Source organism: Eptatretus burgeri, chromosome 16 (genome assembly GCF_056783735.1).
Source record: "Eptatretus burgeri isolate ZD-2024b chromosome 16, Ebu_testis_v1, whole genome shotgun sequence".
In the NCBI taxonomy this organism is placed as follows: Eukaryota; Metazoa; Chordata; class Myxini; order Myxiniformes; family Myxinidae; genus Eptatretus; species Eptatretus burgeri.
Genome location: NC_140976.1, coordinates 9,933,049 through 9,948,897, shown reverse-complemented (window position 1 = coordinate 9,948,897; position 15,849 = coordinate 9,933,049). Strand labels below are relative to the sequence as shown.

The following is a 15,849-nucleotide window of genomic DNA, read 5'->3' as shown; positions in this document are numbered from 1 at the left end:
ACTAATGTCGGAAGACAGGACGTCCAGTTTAACGTCCATCCGAGAGACGGCACACACATTGATGATTCACACAATCTGTGAATGTGAAATCTGTGAAACCTAATTTACTACACCCAGGTGGCTAGGATTATATAAATTATTATTTATATATTGACCGCTTTTGACGTTTGCATGTGGTACATGCTTGGGAGCCTCATTGGTATGCATTTCTGTCTCTGCTATCACTGATGATTTGCCAACAAGAGATGAAACCAGTCCGGTGGCTGAGGGGAGTGTATAGTATTGTGTATTGTCATTTGTGTACTTTGTGTGAATGTCTTTATAGTTGTTGAGGAACTCTGGGAAGGGTTCAAAACATCGCACTTCTCTTGAGCAAGTCTTCTTGCGTTGCTTTATGCAGCTTATTCGGCTGGAGGAGTGTAGGAGGGGTCAATCATTTATATAATCCAAGCCACCTGGGTGTAGTTGATTAGGTGAGATCTGATTGGCTATTCTCTCCATTCATAGGTGAGAGATGTGGGTGGGTCTTTATTTATTTATGTATATATACAGGGTGGCCATAAAATCTGGAAACATCGGTGGCACACCATCCCATTACACCAGAGTGGTGAGGGAATGGTTGGATGATCATTTCCCTAACTGTATTGGATGATCTGGCCCTGTGGAGTGGGGTGCATGCTCGCCAGATCTGAACCCCCTTGATTACTTCTTCTTGGGTATGCTGAAGGCGCAGGTTTATTCAGTGAAAATTGGAGACACGAATCATTTGAGGCAACACATCATGGATGCATGTGCAGAGATTGATGGAAATGTTGCATTAATGCAAAATGTTCATTGTAGTTTTGCACGGCGCATTGAACTGTGCATTTCTCATGAGGGATTGAACATGTCATGAGGGATTGAACACACATTGAACATGTCATGTATTGTAATGTAATGTCAATAAACCATTTATAATGTATATTCGCCTAGGTTTCCAGACTTTATGGCCAATATATCTATATATCTACATCTATAATTCCAGCAATGTGTGTGTGTGTGTGTGTGTGTGTGTGTGTGTGTGTGTGTGTGTGTGTGTGTGTGTGTGTGTGTGTGTGTGTGTGTGTGTGTGTGTCTGTGACCGCTGTTTCTCGACAACCACTGGTCCGATCTAATCGAAACTTGCCAGATATATTGCTGGGGACCTGAGTATGTGCCTTTTCAAGGTTTGATATTAATCGGACAAGTGGTTCCCAAGTTATGGCCATTTATTTACCAAACCAATGACAGAACACGGTGCTATGACGTCACAATTTTTAATATTTTTTTGCACGTACGGGAACGCACGTAGGGGAACGTGAGAGCAAAGGAACGGCCTGTGTGGTTGTTGTTTCTGGCACAAGGTATGAAAAAAAAATTTTTTTGCACGAACGGCCATGCACGAACGGGCACGCAGTAGTATATATAAAGATCCTATCAATTCTTCAATTCAGGACTATAGTGAAACCCATGTTAAACGAGACTTTTGGAACTACACAGCTTCTTGGGTGGGTTACCACGTTCGTGTGAAGTCCTTTTCACTTATGATCAATCCACCTTTTGCAAGACATTCTTTGGACACAATTCAAAGGAATGTCTTTGGTTTGGAACTTTAAAAAAAATCTCAACATTATCCGAGGTGGAACTCATCATGCTCATCTGAAAGCAATGAAACTTGTCAAGTCGAGTTCATAAATTATTTCAGTTAATCTCAAAGATGTTTAGCTATAGTCAACGTCTTATTTTGTCTCATTGTGGACCGGTTGTTCAATTCCATTCATCCATCATCTACGCCAATGGTGACACGTTGATCAATGTTCAGTTGATAAAATTCTTAACCTATTTCTTTCTGCACCTGTTCAGCAATGTTCTCAGCACCTATTACTTCATGCATTCTTTATTAAGCTTGGCTTAACAGTTAAAGTGGTTGGCTTAAGATGTTAGGGTCTCAAATTCAAGCCCCTGCCCTCCCGTTAAATAACACCAGGTGGATTCATTCAGCCTGTCATCCTTCCGAGGTCGGCAAAATGAGTACTAGCTTACTGGTAATAGGGGAACTGCATCAACGGTACAGCCACACCCCCAGCAAAGATGGCACCAGCAGCCACAGGCTGCATACAAAATGGTGATGATCCATTCTTTGTTTTCTGATTTACTCTATAGTCCATACAGTACCTCTTAACACTGTGTATTATCCATAACTATGTGATGCCAGTCTTCTTCACAGATCAATTACTGTACATTACTTCCTTAGCTTATACGACCAACTTTGTTATAACAGCTAAAATACATCACCACTTTCAAAGTTCAACAGATGTCACATCACCGGGTCACTTGGCTACCTGCAGAAGGTGTCCCAAGTGACACTCTGCTATACGTTCCAGTCCACGCTGCTCAGCCCACGTGACCAGCGACACCAGCCTTTCTCCAAGCTTGCACCCCCAGTAGCGCGAGCGCAAACCCAGCTCCGTGTCTCGCATCACAATGTTAAACAGCAACACACCCAGCAGAGCGAACAGTCGTGAGAAAATCTGAACTAGCAGCGCGAGATTCACACACGTCTGCTGCAGCGCCTCGGCCAGATCCGAGAAAAGGGTCAGCACATGTCCTGGGGGTGAATGTGAGAGATGTGGAGATATAATTAATTTGAAGACCCGAACAGTGGTAATACAAAAGAATTTTTTTTTTAAATAATCATTTTACATTGCTTTATCACAATCCTACGTGTTGACAATACAACTACAAGGGAAATAATTTGGAAAAGAAACTTTGAATTCTTTTGTAACGACACATGGGTTTTCATCGCTATAAATGTGCAACTTCCTATGTTGTCAAAATTCGTGTAACAATCCAAATTGCTAATGGCTCCCCAGATTGCACCAACACAGCTTGAGAAACACTGGGCATCCAAATTCGATCACGGATGTCAAAACATACAGAGGATGATAAAAACAAGGAAAGTACAGAATATGAAAGTGAGCAGTGTTCTTTGATCTAACCATCTTGTTCATGATAATTAAGAGTTGATTTCTTGACACTTAAGGAATTTCCAATTCAATTGAATAGATAAATGGCATTGGGAAGATGTCATGTATATACTCATGATACATATCAAGAAGGGTACATGAACCATTCTATCTTACGAGGATTTGGTGAGATAATGTGTGCAAGGGAAGACCCCAACATGATTTTTAGCCACACACTGCACCTATGTGCGTCCCGGGTTCCTCTGCAGGGTCTGAGTCCTGCAGCAATGCTGGGAGCTCGTGCTGCAATGCCTCTTGGAGACCATCCACCAGGACACTACACACAAAGAAACACATACACACACATCCTGTTTGTGTTTTTTTAATTTCTGTTCCTCACAATTGTATAACTAGCATGCGCGCACGCACACACGCACGCACGCACGCACGCAGCTACTTTTTAGACCTGGTAAATCTCCATTTCACCTTATGAAACCCACCCATGTGTGGAGATAGCATCCAACAACAGCCACTTGAACAGACAGACACAGACACCATTTTACAAGAAACAAGGTAAGAAGAGCCTCACAAATATCGCACACAGGCCAAATTAGTGAGGTGGTTGCCACGGCAACATAATTCGAGCAATCACAGTCGTGATCTAATCAGGTTGCGATAATGTCATGAGGAATATAGATATCTGCATCACGAAAGCTAAATGGTCAACGGTTTTTTAAATACCACGTACACAAAAGTACATGAATGGATGATCGGTCGGTCGGTCAGCAGAGCTCATTTTAATATCCCCCATCTCCGACCTTGGCGGAGGGGCAGGGGACAAAAAATTTCTGTTTTGACCACTGTGACATGAAGGTTTTGGGACATGAACTGGGACATGTACCCCCTGGGACACAAACCAGGTTATAAATCCAAAAACTCATCACATATTTCATGCTTCTCCCAATGTTGATTGCACATACATAGTTTCATTCAAAAATGTTTTGAAATGTGACTGTAATTGCATTGTTTGGCATTTGTCCTTTTGACCACACCCCAGAGCCCCGGGGGCAGGGGCCAAAAATGATACTGCTCTCTCACTTTCTTGCCATGTGGTGATCATAACTACCAAGTTTGGTGAATTTCTGAACAACCATTTAGGAGGAGATAGTGTGACGGACGGATGGACAGACAGACAGACAGACAGACAGACAGACAGACAGACAGACAGACAGACAGACAGACAGACAGACAGACAGACAGACCCGATTGCAATATCCCCAGGTTATTGCATTTTTATTGCATTTTTTTTATGGCAATAACAACATCTCCAAGTTGTTTTTGTTTTCTTTTAAAACATGGGGATAATGATGTGTTATTCAACCATTCATCTACGTCTATAGATTGTAGTGTTTCCTTGTCGTTGAAGATTTTTTTCCCCCAAATTGCATTTCCCAAAGTATACACAACCCTTGGTGCCTTTCTCTGTTGTGATGTTTCTGAAAGTTTACCCCACACTTCCTTCTGTTGTAGTATTTTCTCTATATTGATCATATCCACCCCTTTGTCATCAAACAGAATTTTGATGATGTCATTGTCTTTTCTAAGATGAACTTATTTCGGTTTCTCTTTGTACATTCTATGGCCAATCATGTCCAGAATTGCTTCCATGTGTTAGATTGAGAGTTCCTCTTGATCATCCTCTTCCATTAATCTGTTAACGATTTGCCAAACCTCTTCCATTTTATTGTTGTTTTTCAAAGTATTGATCTTAATTCTAATGCTGTTAAGTAATCTACAGATATTTGATTTGCTCACATTGAACCACTTATGTACAGTACGATTTGTTGTGGTGTGTCTGCAACTGCACGTCAATGTCCATAATCATGTACACTGTGTCTCTGAGAGTCTCGTGGTAAGATGTTAAAAACAGAGGAGATTATGTCCTGGTCATTATGTTGCACGAGCAGAGTACCTGCCCTTCCGGGCGATCTTGTTCCAAACATGTAACGCGTTCTTCTGACGCATACCTTTATTTGGGCGGTGTATAGGCAACTAACAGCTCTGTGTAGGAAAATAAAATAAAAAAACTCCGGTTACATGCGTGAAGCAAAAAACATACCGACTGCTTATAATTCAAAACACCTCACTGCACTGGAAAACGTGGGGACAGGAATACTGTACTGTAAATTGTGGACGCTTGTAATACCAGGGAAAACCTAGAGGTGGTGCTACATGATACACATTTACATAGAGAATTTATGTCTACCCACCCTCCCCCCTCTTCCCTCCCAAAGACCACTGGCAGAGATAAAAACACCCCAAAACACTAACTGGGGTCATGCTGATCCTATGTAGCAAGTCTGGATGTAATTGACCCACAATTGTGGGTGAAGCAGCGTCACACACACACACACACACACACACACACACACACACACACACACACACACACACACACACACACACACACACACACACACACACACACACACACACACACACACTAATTACATTCTGCTTATATGATTCTGCAGAAGTACCCATATGATACAACATGGTGTACTAGAAACTGGTGAGAAAGTGTCTGGTATGTAGTGTGTACCAAAATGCCGTCTGTGTGGAACAGGCCAATGACTCTTGAGCTGTGATGGTAGTCTCCTGAAGGTCTTTGTCTTTTTGAAGGAAGAACAACAACTCGGAAGCATTAGCCATCAGGTAGACACTCACCATAAGGTGTGGGCTTTCCTGAACACACGAGATGCACATCACTTAACTGTTTGCTAAAATCAACTGTTACAGGTCAGGTGTTTGCCAATCACATCCACAGTCCTGACCTCCACACGACGGTCCAGGAGGTCTGATGCCTTCTTGGCGAGCAAGGCTGCCTGCTCACAACTGGCCTTGCCCTCCATGTAGGACTCTAATAGCAGAAAGCGGCAGGCTGAGTACACTGTGTAGGCTGGAGTGAGGGGAAAGCCATGAGGTATTGCATTCAGTTGAGGTAGCAGCCCATCAAGGAAAGCATCTTCTGTTGAGGAAATGGATCAACATATCAGGAGACATATTAAAATAAAAAAGAAACATTTATCATGGTTCATCAATTCTGCATAACTATGACTATGGGAATGGCTGGCAGGGTAGAAGTACGAACACTCGCCTCTGAGCTGTCTCGCCTGAGTTTGAATCTCGACCCAGCTATGACCTGTCATCCCTGGTGTTTTACAAGCAGGGCGATTCATCAATGTGTGTGCCGACCCTCTGATGGACGTTAAACTTCGTGTCCCATCTGCAAAGATCCCATGGTGTCCTTCGCGAAGTGGAGGTGAGTTATTGCCGGCACCCTGAACAAATTACAAATTCCTGCCCCGACTGAATAATTTGGAAGGCAATGGTAAACTACCCAATGTAAGCCGTGCCAATAAACCGCTTCTGCAGTACCAACGCTCTGTAAAGAGTTTGGTACGTAACACCGTCATGACGTTAAGAAACACCTCATCATGATCAATTGTAAACCGAATGCAACAAGATTGCTCAGCAAGTGAGAAATATGCCAATTAATGAATGTGCGTGCAAACGTTTTATTTAAATTTCAGAATGCTGGAACTGCTGTTCATGACTTGTCATGAGTTTCTCACCAGCCATGCCATCCCCATTGATCTTTGTATAAAGAGGCAAGTGACGTTCAGACGTACGCGTTATCTTTGTCCTGCAGAGAGACATGGCATCAGCAGTGAGGCCACAGAAATACAATTTGTAGAAGTTTGAACATCATTCTCATCTACAATCAGGAGACATTAGATGGACAACTGCAAACAATCAGAATGAGACATAATTATTTGCTTGGGGAAGGGAGGGTGGGGCAGTTGTAAGAAAGGTGGCTGGGGAGGGGGGCGACATGGGGGGGAGGGCTCGGGAGGGAAAGAGTGGGGGCTGGCGAGACGGCACGTATTAAATCGCCCATTAGCTTCTTGCCTCGACGACCGCTGTGATTAAATACAGAGAAACCTCTTTTATTTATTGGGTCGCTGAAATAGGTGACCCTTATTGCCAGTAATTCTGTCTGTTTGTTTGGATGTTTGTTCGTTTGTCATCAGCATAATTGGTAGTAAACGTGTGCGGATTGTGACCAAACTCGAGTGGTAGGTACATCTTATAACTTAGTGCTTTGGAAATTGTGAGGGTTGCGAGGGACGCTTTGGTTCCCTAGCAACAACCGAAAAACCTTCAAAATCAGTACCAGTCACGCAAAATCAATTTTGAAAGCCATTATCCTACGTAGGGTTATGAAATTTGGCACGAATGATCTACAGATGATGCTCTATCAAATATATTCCAGTTTTTGTGATATATGGAATACTTTACCCGCAGCGCCCCCTACAATTAGGGTATGCGCGAAAATTGGCAAAAATTGAAGGCCAATTAGCGACCAGGTGAGTGTATTGATATGAATGAAACTTTGCAGGTTCATGGTACTCAATGAGTACTGCAACTTTGCCTCAGGACATATTGACCGATTTCGCTTAGGTCAGGGGTCAAAGGTCAATTAGTGCAAAAATCGATAATATGCGAGAGCTGGAGGTGCCTTCGCGCCAAATGCTACTCCTCCTTGGGTTATGGTCAGATTGTCATGAAAATTCACACTAATCGTCCTGAATACATTGTGCACAAACGATCGAGCCGGATTTTCGATTTAGATCTTTGTTCACCCACAGCACCCCCTCGAACTTTGGGGATTTCCGATTTCAAACCGCATTTTCGGTACTTTTCATTCAAATGAATACCGAGTAGTTATCAGTTGATGGAACTGGATGAGATTTGATATGCATAATCTTACGGTGATTCCCTATCCGCTATATGACATCCATTTTGCTCTATATCTTATAGTTTCCATGCTAGGCGACCCATCACCGCCTATCGGCTTGTCAGTTAATATTAACCTGTCCAAGATTACCAATTGTAGCCTCATCAGTGTTAACTCTTCCCGTGCAAGAATTATGAATGAGAATCCATAGAAATTTGCTTTCAAACATTTTCACATGTTAGTAACAAGAAAATTCACCTTTGTGTTGGAGCCTTTGCTTTTTGGGAGCTGCAGCAATGAACAAACAGTGACGAGTATAAAAAGGTGTCAAATAATATTTTATCACAATTAGTAAATGGAAATCAAAGTTGACACTCATTCATTGTTTGCGAAGTGCCAGGTACATCATTAGTTCAAGACTTAGTTCATACAGACAGCACTTATGGTTAAAATCTCATTGCCATTTGCTTGAAGATCACTTGTATCAAATGATGATGTTGCCGAGCCATGCAGCACAATGAGCTTGCCGGAACAACGCACCTTGGAGATGAACATGGTGGGGAAGATGAATTTTGATTTGGTTGCTGTTCACTTTCCTCTACAAGGGAAACAGAGGAAACAACATGGTTCAAACAAAGACTTCTGTAATTATCTTGTGACAAAATAAGATGCCTCCTGTCTGATATCAGACAAGATAAGATCAAAGTGCACCAATTGTCATCGATTCTTACTTTTAATATTTGAAGTCAATGCTGCAGGATGAACTGCTTGAACCTCTGGGACCTGTCCCTCATAAGCCAGTTTCAAGAACTTGGCATCGCCAAGTTGCAAGATTGCCCCAGGCTTCAAAGGGGTCGGCCCATCAATTTGCTGCCCCTCTACCCGCACCTCGGTTTCGGGCCCACACGGAGTTATGGTAACAGGACCTGGATCCTTACTTATCTGACAATGCCTGGGTTGGATACCTGGTCCGGTCACCTGATGGGAAACGGAAGTTCAGTAATCTATAGCAAGCTCAGAGAAACTCTGGCAGGTTTGGTAAAAGAAAAAGCCTGTTGGGAGAGGGACAAACTCACCACCATCCGGATCTCCTCTCCGCTCTTGCACCTTTCAGATCCGATAATTACCTCATCGTATTGCAGGAAGAACAGCCCTGGGGATGATCCAGCTATCGGGACAACAAATGGAAAATAAAAATTGCCATTGGAGATAACTCAATCAGCAAAAACAGCTAAAACTAGAAGGGCACTCGGTAGAGTGCATACCTCCGCCACGCAACGCCTGATCCATGATAACATATCAGGCCCAATAAAATTTTTGAAATATCATGCAATACAGCACTATATCATATTTGGCCCAATCTCTCAATGGTGAAGAATCACTTAAAAAATGATTAGATCTGAATCATTCACAAAAATTGAACCAATTCTTCCTTGTCACACACCCAACCTGTCCACCAAGTTTCATCCGAATCCGTCCACAACTCTTTGAGATATTGTGCTACATATCGTTTTTCTCCCAATCTCTCAATGGTGAAGAATCACTTTAAAATTCTAGTAGTCAGATCCAAATCCGGATCTTCACCAAAACCTGTCCACAAAATTTCATCCGGATCCGTCCACAACTTTTTGAGATATCCTGCACACAGACAGACAGACAAACAGACAGAAAGGGGGTGAAAACGTAACCTCCTTCACCTTCGGTTGAGGAGGTACAAACACCATTGAGTGACTGATGCGGATGTACTCGTACAGAGCTGGGCAGGTTAAGCCCAGGTTACATTGATTCCGATCATTGATCGTTTTCACCAAATTTAACCACTAAAAGGCATGTCAGCCGACCCATCACAGGTAAAAAGCATTCTTGTGAGATACAAAGTTCGATTTTGAGCTTTTCCTTGAATTTGCAAATTCTCGAATTAAAAATAAATACTTGCCAGGTGTAAGGTCCAGGAGGAAAGGTATGCTTTGTTCACCTCCCTCAACATCTCCATTGCCGAATGCTTCATCGGCTTCTTTATCTGTGTTGCTTTCCGGAGGATTCTCTGGCAGGGTCTCGTTCTCACTTGGACTCAGACTAATATTGTCCGGCACCGCAGTGGACGTGGTGGATTGAGCGAGCGAGTCGTGACTGCCGCGGCGATCCCATAGGCTTATGGTTGATAACTTTCTCCGCAGCTGAAACATGAGGCGGCCTAAGCAAACGTAAGAGGTGCTTACCGGCCTATTTTAATATATTATTGTTCACATTGATTCCAATTGAATTTCCAACAACCTGTACAAACGATCATCAAAAAGCCAAACATTTCTCAGGGGGTGGAATATAAACTACACGTCTGGTTGTTAGTTGATTTACAATGAGGTTTTCTGCATGCTCGAGGAAAGAGCCTCAAGGTAACAAGGTAGCTGCTAACAGACAGAACGTGCATTACACACCGTTGTTGTCTGACCAGCTTTGCAGGATTTTTAAGGGGAACTCTCCCTTGTCGAGCTTGCTCTCCCAGGCCTCTCCAGGTCCACACGGCTTCACCACCTGCAGGCAAATGATGACACAGTAGCAAACTGCATATTTAATAAATCCAACAAACCACACACAAGCAAAATGACTGTACTGTATCTTGTTCAATTTGAAAACTCAACCCCAGCCCTGATTTCTCCACCATTAAAGCTCTCATACTCTCGTTATTTAGATGGGCACATGCAACAGGTTATACGATTCCAAGATCACATGAACTATCCTGAGATACATGTATGCGTTTTCACTGCATTGACATGACATGTATGAAACGTGTTGTAGAACAGCTTCTTCGTGTTCGATCTATCATCAATGACTGAATAAGAATGCCACAAACTGTGGATGAGTTTTATTTCTCGGGGATTCTTATCAGCAGGATTATCATATCTTTTGAGTCATAAGGCATTTATTTGTTTCTGTGCACAAGGCATTTGTAAGCATTCGGTAAAGATATGGTAAAAAAAAAATGTTGTTCCAGAAACACATCACAGACTTTAGTTGGTTTTCGTATGAGCTATCCCTTCATGGGTTCAATTCCCAGTGGAATTATATCTAAATAAAACTGCCGTCTGGTATAGCAGCAGCAGAGGGAATCCTTTCATGAATCATGCCACGTTTGGCCACAGATGCAATAATGGGGTCAGCGGGAGTGAGAGAAAGCACATGATGATGGGCAACAGTCTTGGAAGACTGCATGGAGAGGCATGGGAAAACAGACACAAGCCATAGATTCCACAGACAAGAGAGAATAGAAGGATGACGGAATGCAGATGAGCAATCAGATCAGATTTGCTGAGGTTAACCACGTATGGGATTCTGGAGGAACTGGTCACGACCTGGGCAGCATGGTGGGACAAGAAGGCAGGAAAAGCGATGCCAAAAGTGATTAAAATAACAACTAGGATGACACTCGGTAGAACGCATACCTCTCCCAGGCTGAACAGTTTACCTTTTGTATCCCACTGTTATCCGGATCCAGATCCAGCCTCTCAACCAAAATCTAATCGGCTTGTTCTTGTTACCACGCCAACTCATCCACCTAGTTTTGTCATAACTCTTCCACAACTTTTTGAAATATCGTGATATGTATCGTTTTGGCCTCATTCCTCATTGGTGAAGAATCACTTCAAAAAAAATTTTTTTTTTTTTTTTAATTCTTGTATCCGGATCCGGACCTTCACCAAAATCAAATCAAATCTTCCTCATCACACACCCAACCTGTCCACCAAATTTCGTCCAAATCCGTCCTTAACGTTTTGAGACATCATGCAATATATATATATATATAAGCCTGGAGTTGGCGCAGTGGTTAGGGCAGCGGCTTGGGATCCAAAAGGTCCTGAGTTCAAGCCCCGTTGGGCCACTGAATTAATACACCAGGGGGTTGACTCAGCCTGTCATCCTTCCGAGGTCGGCGAAATGTGTACCAGTGTACTGGGCCAGTGTATACTCCGGTTAAAATAGGTGTACCATTCCCTGTGTCGCAAGAGGTGACCAGGGTTGCGTCAGGAAGGGCATCCGGCGTAAAACATGTGCCAAATCACTATGCGGATCATACGGATGATCCGCTGTAGCGACCCCTAAAGGGAGCAGCCAAAAGAAAAAGAAGAAGAAGAAGAAGAAGAAGAAGAAGACACTATATACTGTACACATATATACCTGTATATCAGTTTTAGCCCTTTAACTCAATGATGAAGAATCACTTGAAGAACTTAAAAAATTATCGTATCCAGATCTTCACCAAAATCAAATCGATTCGTCCCAGTCACTCACACACACACACACACACACACACACACACACACACACACACACACACACACACACACACACACACACACACACACACACACACACACACACACACACACACACCACGAGGTTTCGTCTGAATCCGCCTACAACTATTTGAGAGAACATGCTATATATAGTTTTTGGTCCTATCTCTCAATGGTAAAGAATCACTTAAAAAAATTCTCATATCTGGATCCGGATCTTCACCAAAAGATAAGGAATTTGTCCTTGACCATAGATTCCTCTCTAAAGGCGCCGTCATACCTTGACGATTTAGCCAGCGTGTGCCGACTTCTGAAAAATTTGTCTAAAACGCTGGCACACGTCGAATACGTTATGGGTAAGTTTTGATAACATTAAGAGCACGCTGAAAAACACTGCCATACGTTGTAGTATGCTGGCTTTCATCGTTGTACTTTGTGGTTGTCCTCAAATTTTAGCATGCTTGAAATTTTACGACGTATGCCAGCGCATGACTCACGTTCCGCTACGCTGGCCATAAGTTGTAGGCACGTTATGCGATTGTTGACACACGTCAAGGCACGTTACTTGTAAGTTACTCATAAGTCGAAACACGTCGAGGTAATGCTTAGCGTACCCAAAACTTATTTCTAACCGATGAATAACATGTTGTAGGCACGTTACACGATCGTTGACACACGTCGAGGCACGTTATGCGATCATTGACACACGTCGAGGCATGAGGCTCACCGGATGACGGGATTGGGGCAAAGCCTTCGGGACCCCCAATCTTTGATAGGAGGGAAACCACGGGGTAACATCCCTGGGTCAGATTGCGGGAGAGTGTGTCGGAGTGGTGCTGAGGTGTCGTCCACCAGACGGCGGTCTCCTTGGGTTAACCTGAGGCAGTCCCTTCGGGTGGGTGCCTGGAATGTCCTATCCCTAAGAGAGGATGATCACCTGTCTCTGTTATCATCTGAGCTCAAGCGTTTGGACATCGGGATTGCAGCTCTCTCTGAGGTTCGGAGACCGGATTGCGGCGAGATAATGGTGGGTGGTTACACCTACTATTGGTCTGGTCGCTCTGATGGTTACCATACCCAAGGAGTTGCTGTAGCTGTGTCCAATAAGCTGACCCCAATGATAATTGAGGTAACACTGGTCAACGAGCATATTATGAGATTAAGGATTCGTCACTCCTTAGGTGTCATTTCCCTGGTCTCTGTTTATGCTCCGACTGAGGCGAGTGATCTCACCGTGAAGGATGCATTCTACGCCACACTCGAGTCTGTGGTTGATCAGTGCCCCAGACGAGATACACTTCTAGTCTTAGGGGATTTCAATGCATCGACTGGAACTGATAAGGACGGTTATGAGGTGTGTGTTGGTCCCCATGGGTCAGGAACTATGAACCAGAATGGCACCAAGTTCCTTGACTTTGCAAGAAGTCATGGACTTAGGGTGGCTGGTTCATGGTTTCAGCGCCCACAAGCTCATCGCTGGACTTGGTATTCCAACGCTGGCGGTGTGGCAAAGGAGATTGACCATGTCCTCATTGACGGTCGTTGGAGGATGATCCAGAACTGCAGGGTCTACCGGAGTGCTCAGTTCCTCAATACTGACCACAGGCTTGTTGTAGCAACTCTAAAGCTGCACCTTAAATCCTGGAGAATGGTACCATCCCAGCCTCGGCTGGATGTTGCAAAGCTCAGGGATGAGAGAGTAGCTGAGGAGTTTGCGAACAGGCTGAGTGGACACTTGGGGGGTCTGGGTGCCTTGGGGGGTCCTGAAGAGTTGTGGAGCGTCTTCAAGACCACCGTCCTTGATGTTGCCGGTGGATGCCTTGGAGCTCAACGCAGGGCAAAGAAGAATTTTGTCTCTCAAGGGACACTGGTAACCATTGACCAGAGTCGCAGGGCCAGGCTGAATGGCAGAGCTGAGCTGTTCAGGGAGCTGAGGCGTAAAACTGTACGTGCACTGAGGGTGGACAAGGAGGCCTATGTGCGAGGAATCTGTGAGGGGGTAGAGCATCACCTGTGGACAGGTGATTCTCATCCCGCTTACAGGGGAATTCGCGCATTACGTTCATCCAAGCCCATCCCTCGGAGCACTACAGTTCGAGCAGAGAGTGGTAGGCTCTTGACAGAGGAGTCTGAAGTGAAGGCCCGCTGGGCCGGTTACTTTGAGCGGTTGTACCAGGCTGATCCCCCAACTGTCGAGTTGGACGTCAAGGGTGTTACAATCCCTGTTGCTGACCCTCGAATCAACTGTGGTCCACCATCGCTTGTGGAAACACGGGCTGCGGTGAACCAGTTGAAACGGGGCAAAGCTCCAGGGATCTGTGGCATCCATGCCGAACTTCTCAAGGCTGGTGGAAATGCTGCACTCGTGTCGTTGCATGCAGTTTTGTGCTCTGCCTGGAACACAGGCATCATCCCAACTGACTGGAAGAGGGGCCTTGTTGTCCCTCTCTGGAAAGGGAAGGGTGATCGCCAAGACTGCAACAACTACCGAGGGGTGACGCTGCTCTCAGTGCCGGGCAAGGTCTTTGCTCGGATAATTCTCGATAGGGTTCGCCACCATCTGCTTGAGCACCAGCGTCCAGAGCAGTCAGGCTTTACACAAAAGAGGTCAACGATTGACCGTATCCTTGCACTTCGTGTCCTCACCGAACGCAGACGAGAGTTTCGGCAGGGGCTGCTTGCAGCCTATGTTGATCTCTGTAAAGCGTTCGATTCAGTGAATCGCGATGTCCTCTGGAGGATTCTTGGTCTTCGTGGGGTGCCACCAAAACTGATCGATCTGATGTCTGAACTCTACTCTGGTACTGAGAGTGCTGTGAAGTGTGGTGGTACCATCTCTGACTTATTTCCAGTTGTTACTGGAGTTCGTCAGGGATGTGTACTTGCCCCCACACTTTTCAGCACTTGTATGGAATGGATTCTAGGGAGGATGTCGGAGAGATCAAGTTGCGGTGCGTCATTTGGGAATGTCAAGATCTCGGACCTTGACTTTGCAGATGATGCAGTCATCTTTGCGGAGACTTTAGACATCCTCTTGGGGGCCCTCGAGGTGCTGAATGAGGAGTCGGAGCCGTTGGGATTACGGGTTTCTTGGGTCAAAACTAAGATCCAGGCTTTCGGTGACATCTTGGATGCTGCTGTCCTGTCTGTGTCTGTTTGTGGTGAGGATGTTGAGGTCGTGGAGAGATTCACTTACCTTGGCAGTGATATTCATGTCTCTGCTGGCTGCGAGTCAGAGGTCAATAGACGTCTGGGTCGGGCCTGGGAAGTCATGGATTGACTGGATCATGGGGTGTGGCGCTGCCGGTACCTGTGCGGGAGGACGAAAGTCTGAGTCTTCAGGTCCTTGGTACTTCCAGTCTTGCTCTATGGGTGCGAGACTTGGACTCTGACCAAGGATCTGAGGCGGAGACTTAATTCCTTTGGTACCAGGTCTCTTCGGAGAATCCTTGGCTATCGCTGGTCAGATTTTGTGTCCAACGAGCGGTTGCTGAGAGAGACTCGGATGAGATTTGTTACCTGCATAGTCCGTGAGCGTCAGTTGCGGCTGTATGGACATGTGGCTCGTTTTCCTGACTCTGATCCTGCTCACCAGATTCTCTCAGCGAGGGAGTCTCATGAGTGGAGGAGGCCAGTGGGTCGACCACGTGCCTCATGGTTGCAACAGGTTAACCATCATCTCAAGGAGATGGGGATGGGCCTGGCATCTGCCTGGGGGATGGCCAGACGGAGGCCCCTGGAGTACCGGCGGAAAGTGGACGCAGCGACGTGC

General features: G+C 44.9%; 1 protein-coding gene across 1 annotated transcript in view; it reads right to left on the bottom strand.

Moving 5' to 3' along the window:
- LOC147010484 (afadin-like) overlaps positions 1–15,849 on the bottom strand; it is an 80,507-nt gene that overhangs the window by 27,345 nt on the left and 37,313 nt on the right. Inside the window, exons 7-16 of the mRNA XM_085860365.1 lie at positions 10,221–10,317; positions 9,722–9,979; positions 8,862–8,953; positions 8,517–8,763; positions 8,326–8,383; positions 6,620–6,690; positions 5,819–6,012; positions 5,587–5,729; positions 3,227–3,321; positions 2,361–2,626 (exon numbers count right to left, since the gene is read on the bottom strand). Of these exons, the coding sequence (XP_085716491.1) occupies positions 2,361–2,626; positions 3,227–3,321; positions 5,587–5,729; positions 5,819–6,012; positions 6,620–6,690; positions 8,326–8,383; positions 8,517–8,763; positions 8,862–8,953; positions 9,722–9,979; positions 10,221–10,317 (1,521 nt within the window). The remainder of the gene's footprint in view (positions 1–2,360; positions 2,627–3,226; positions 3,322–5,586; positions 5,730–5,818; positions 6,013–6,619; positions 6,691–8,325; positions 8,384–8,516; positions 8,764–8,861; positions 8,954–9,721; positions 9,980–10,220; positions 10,318–15,849) is intronic.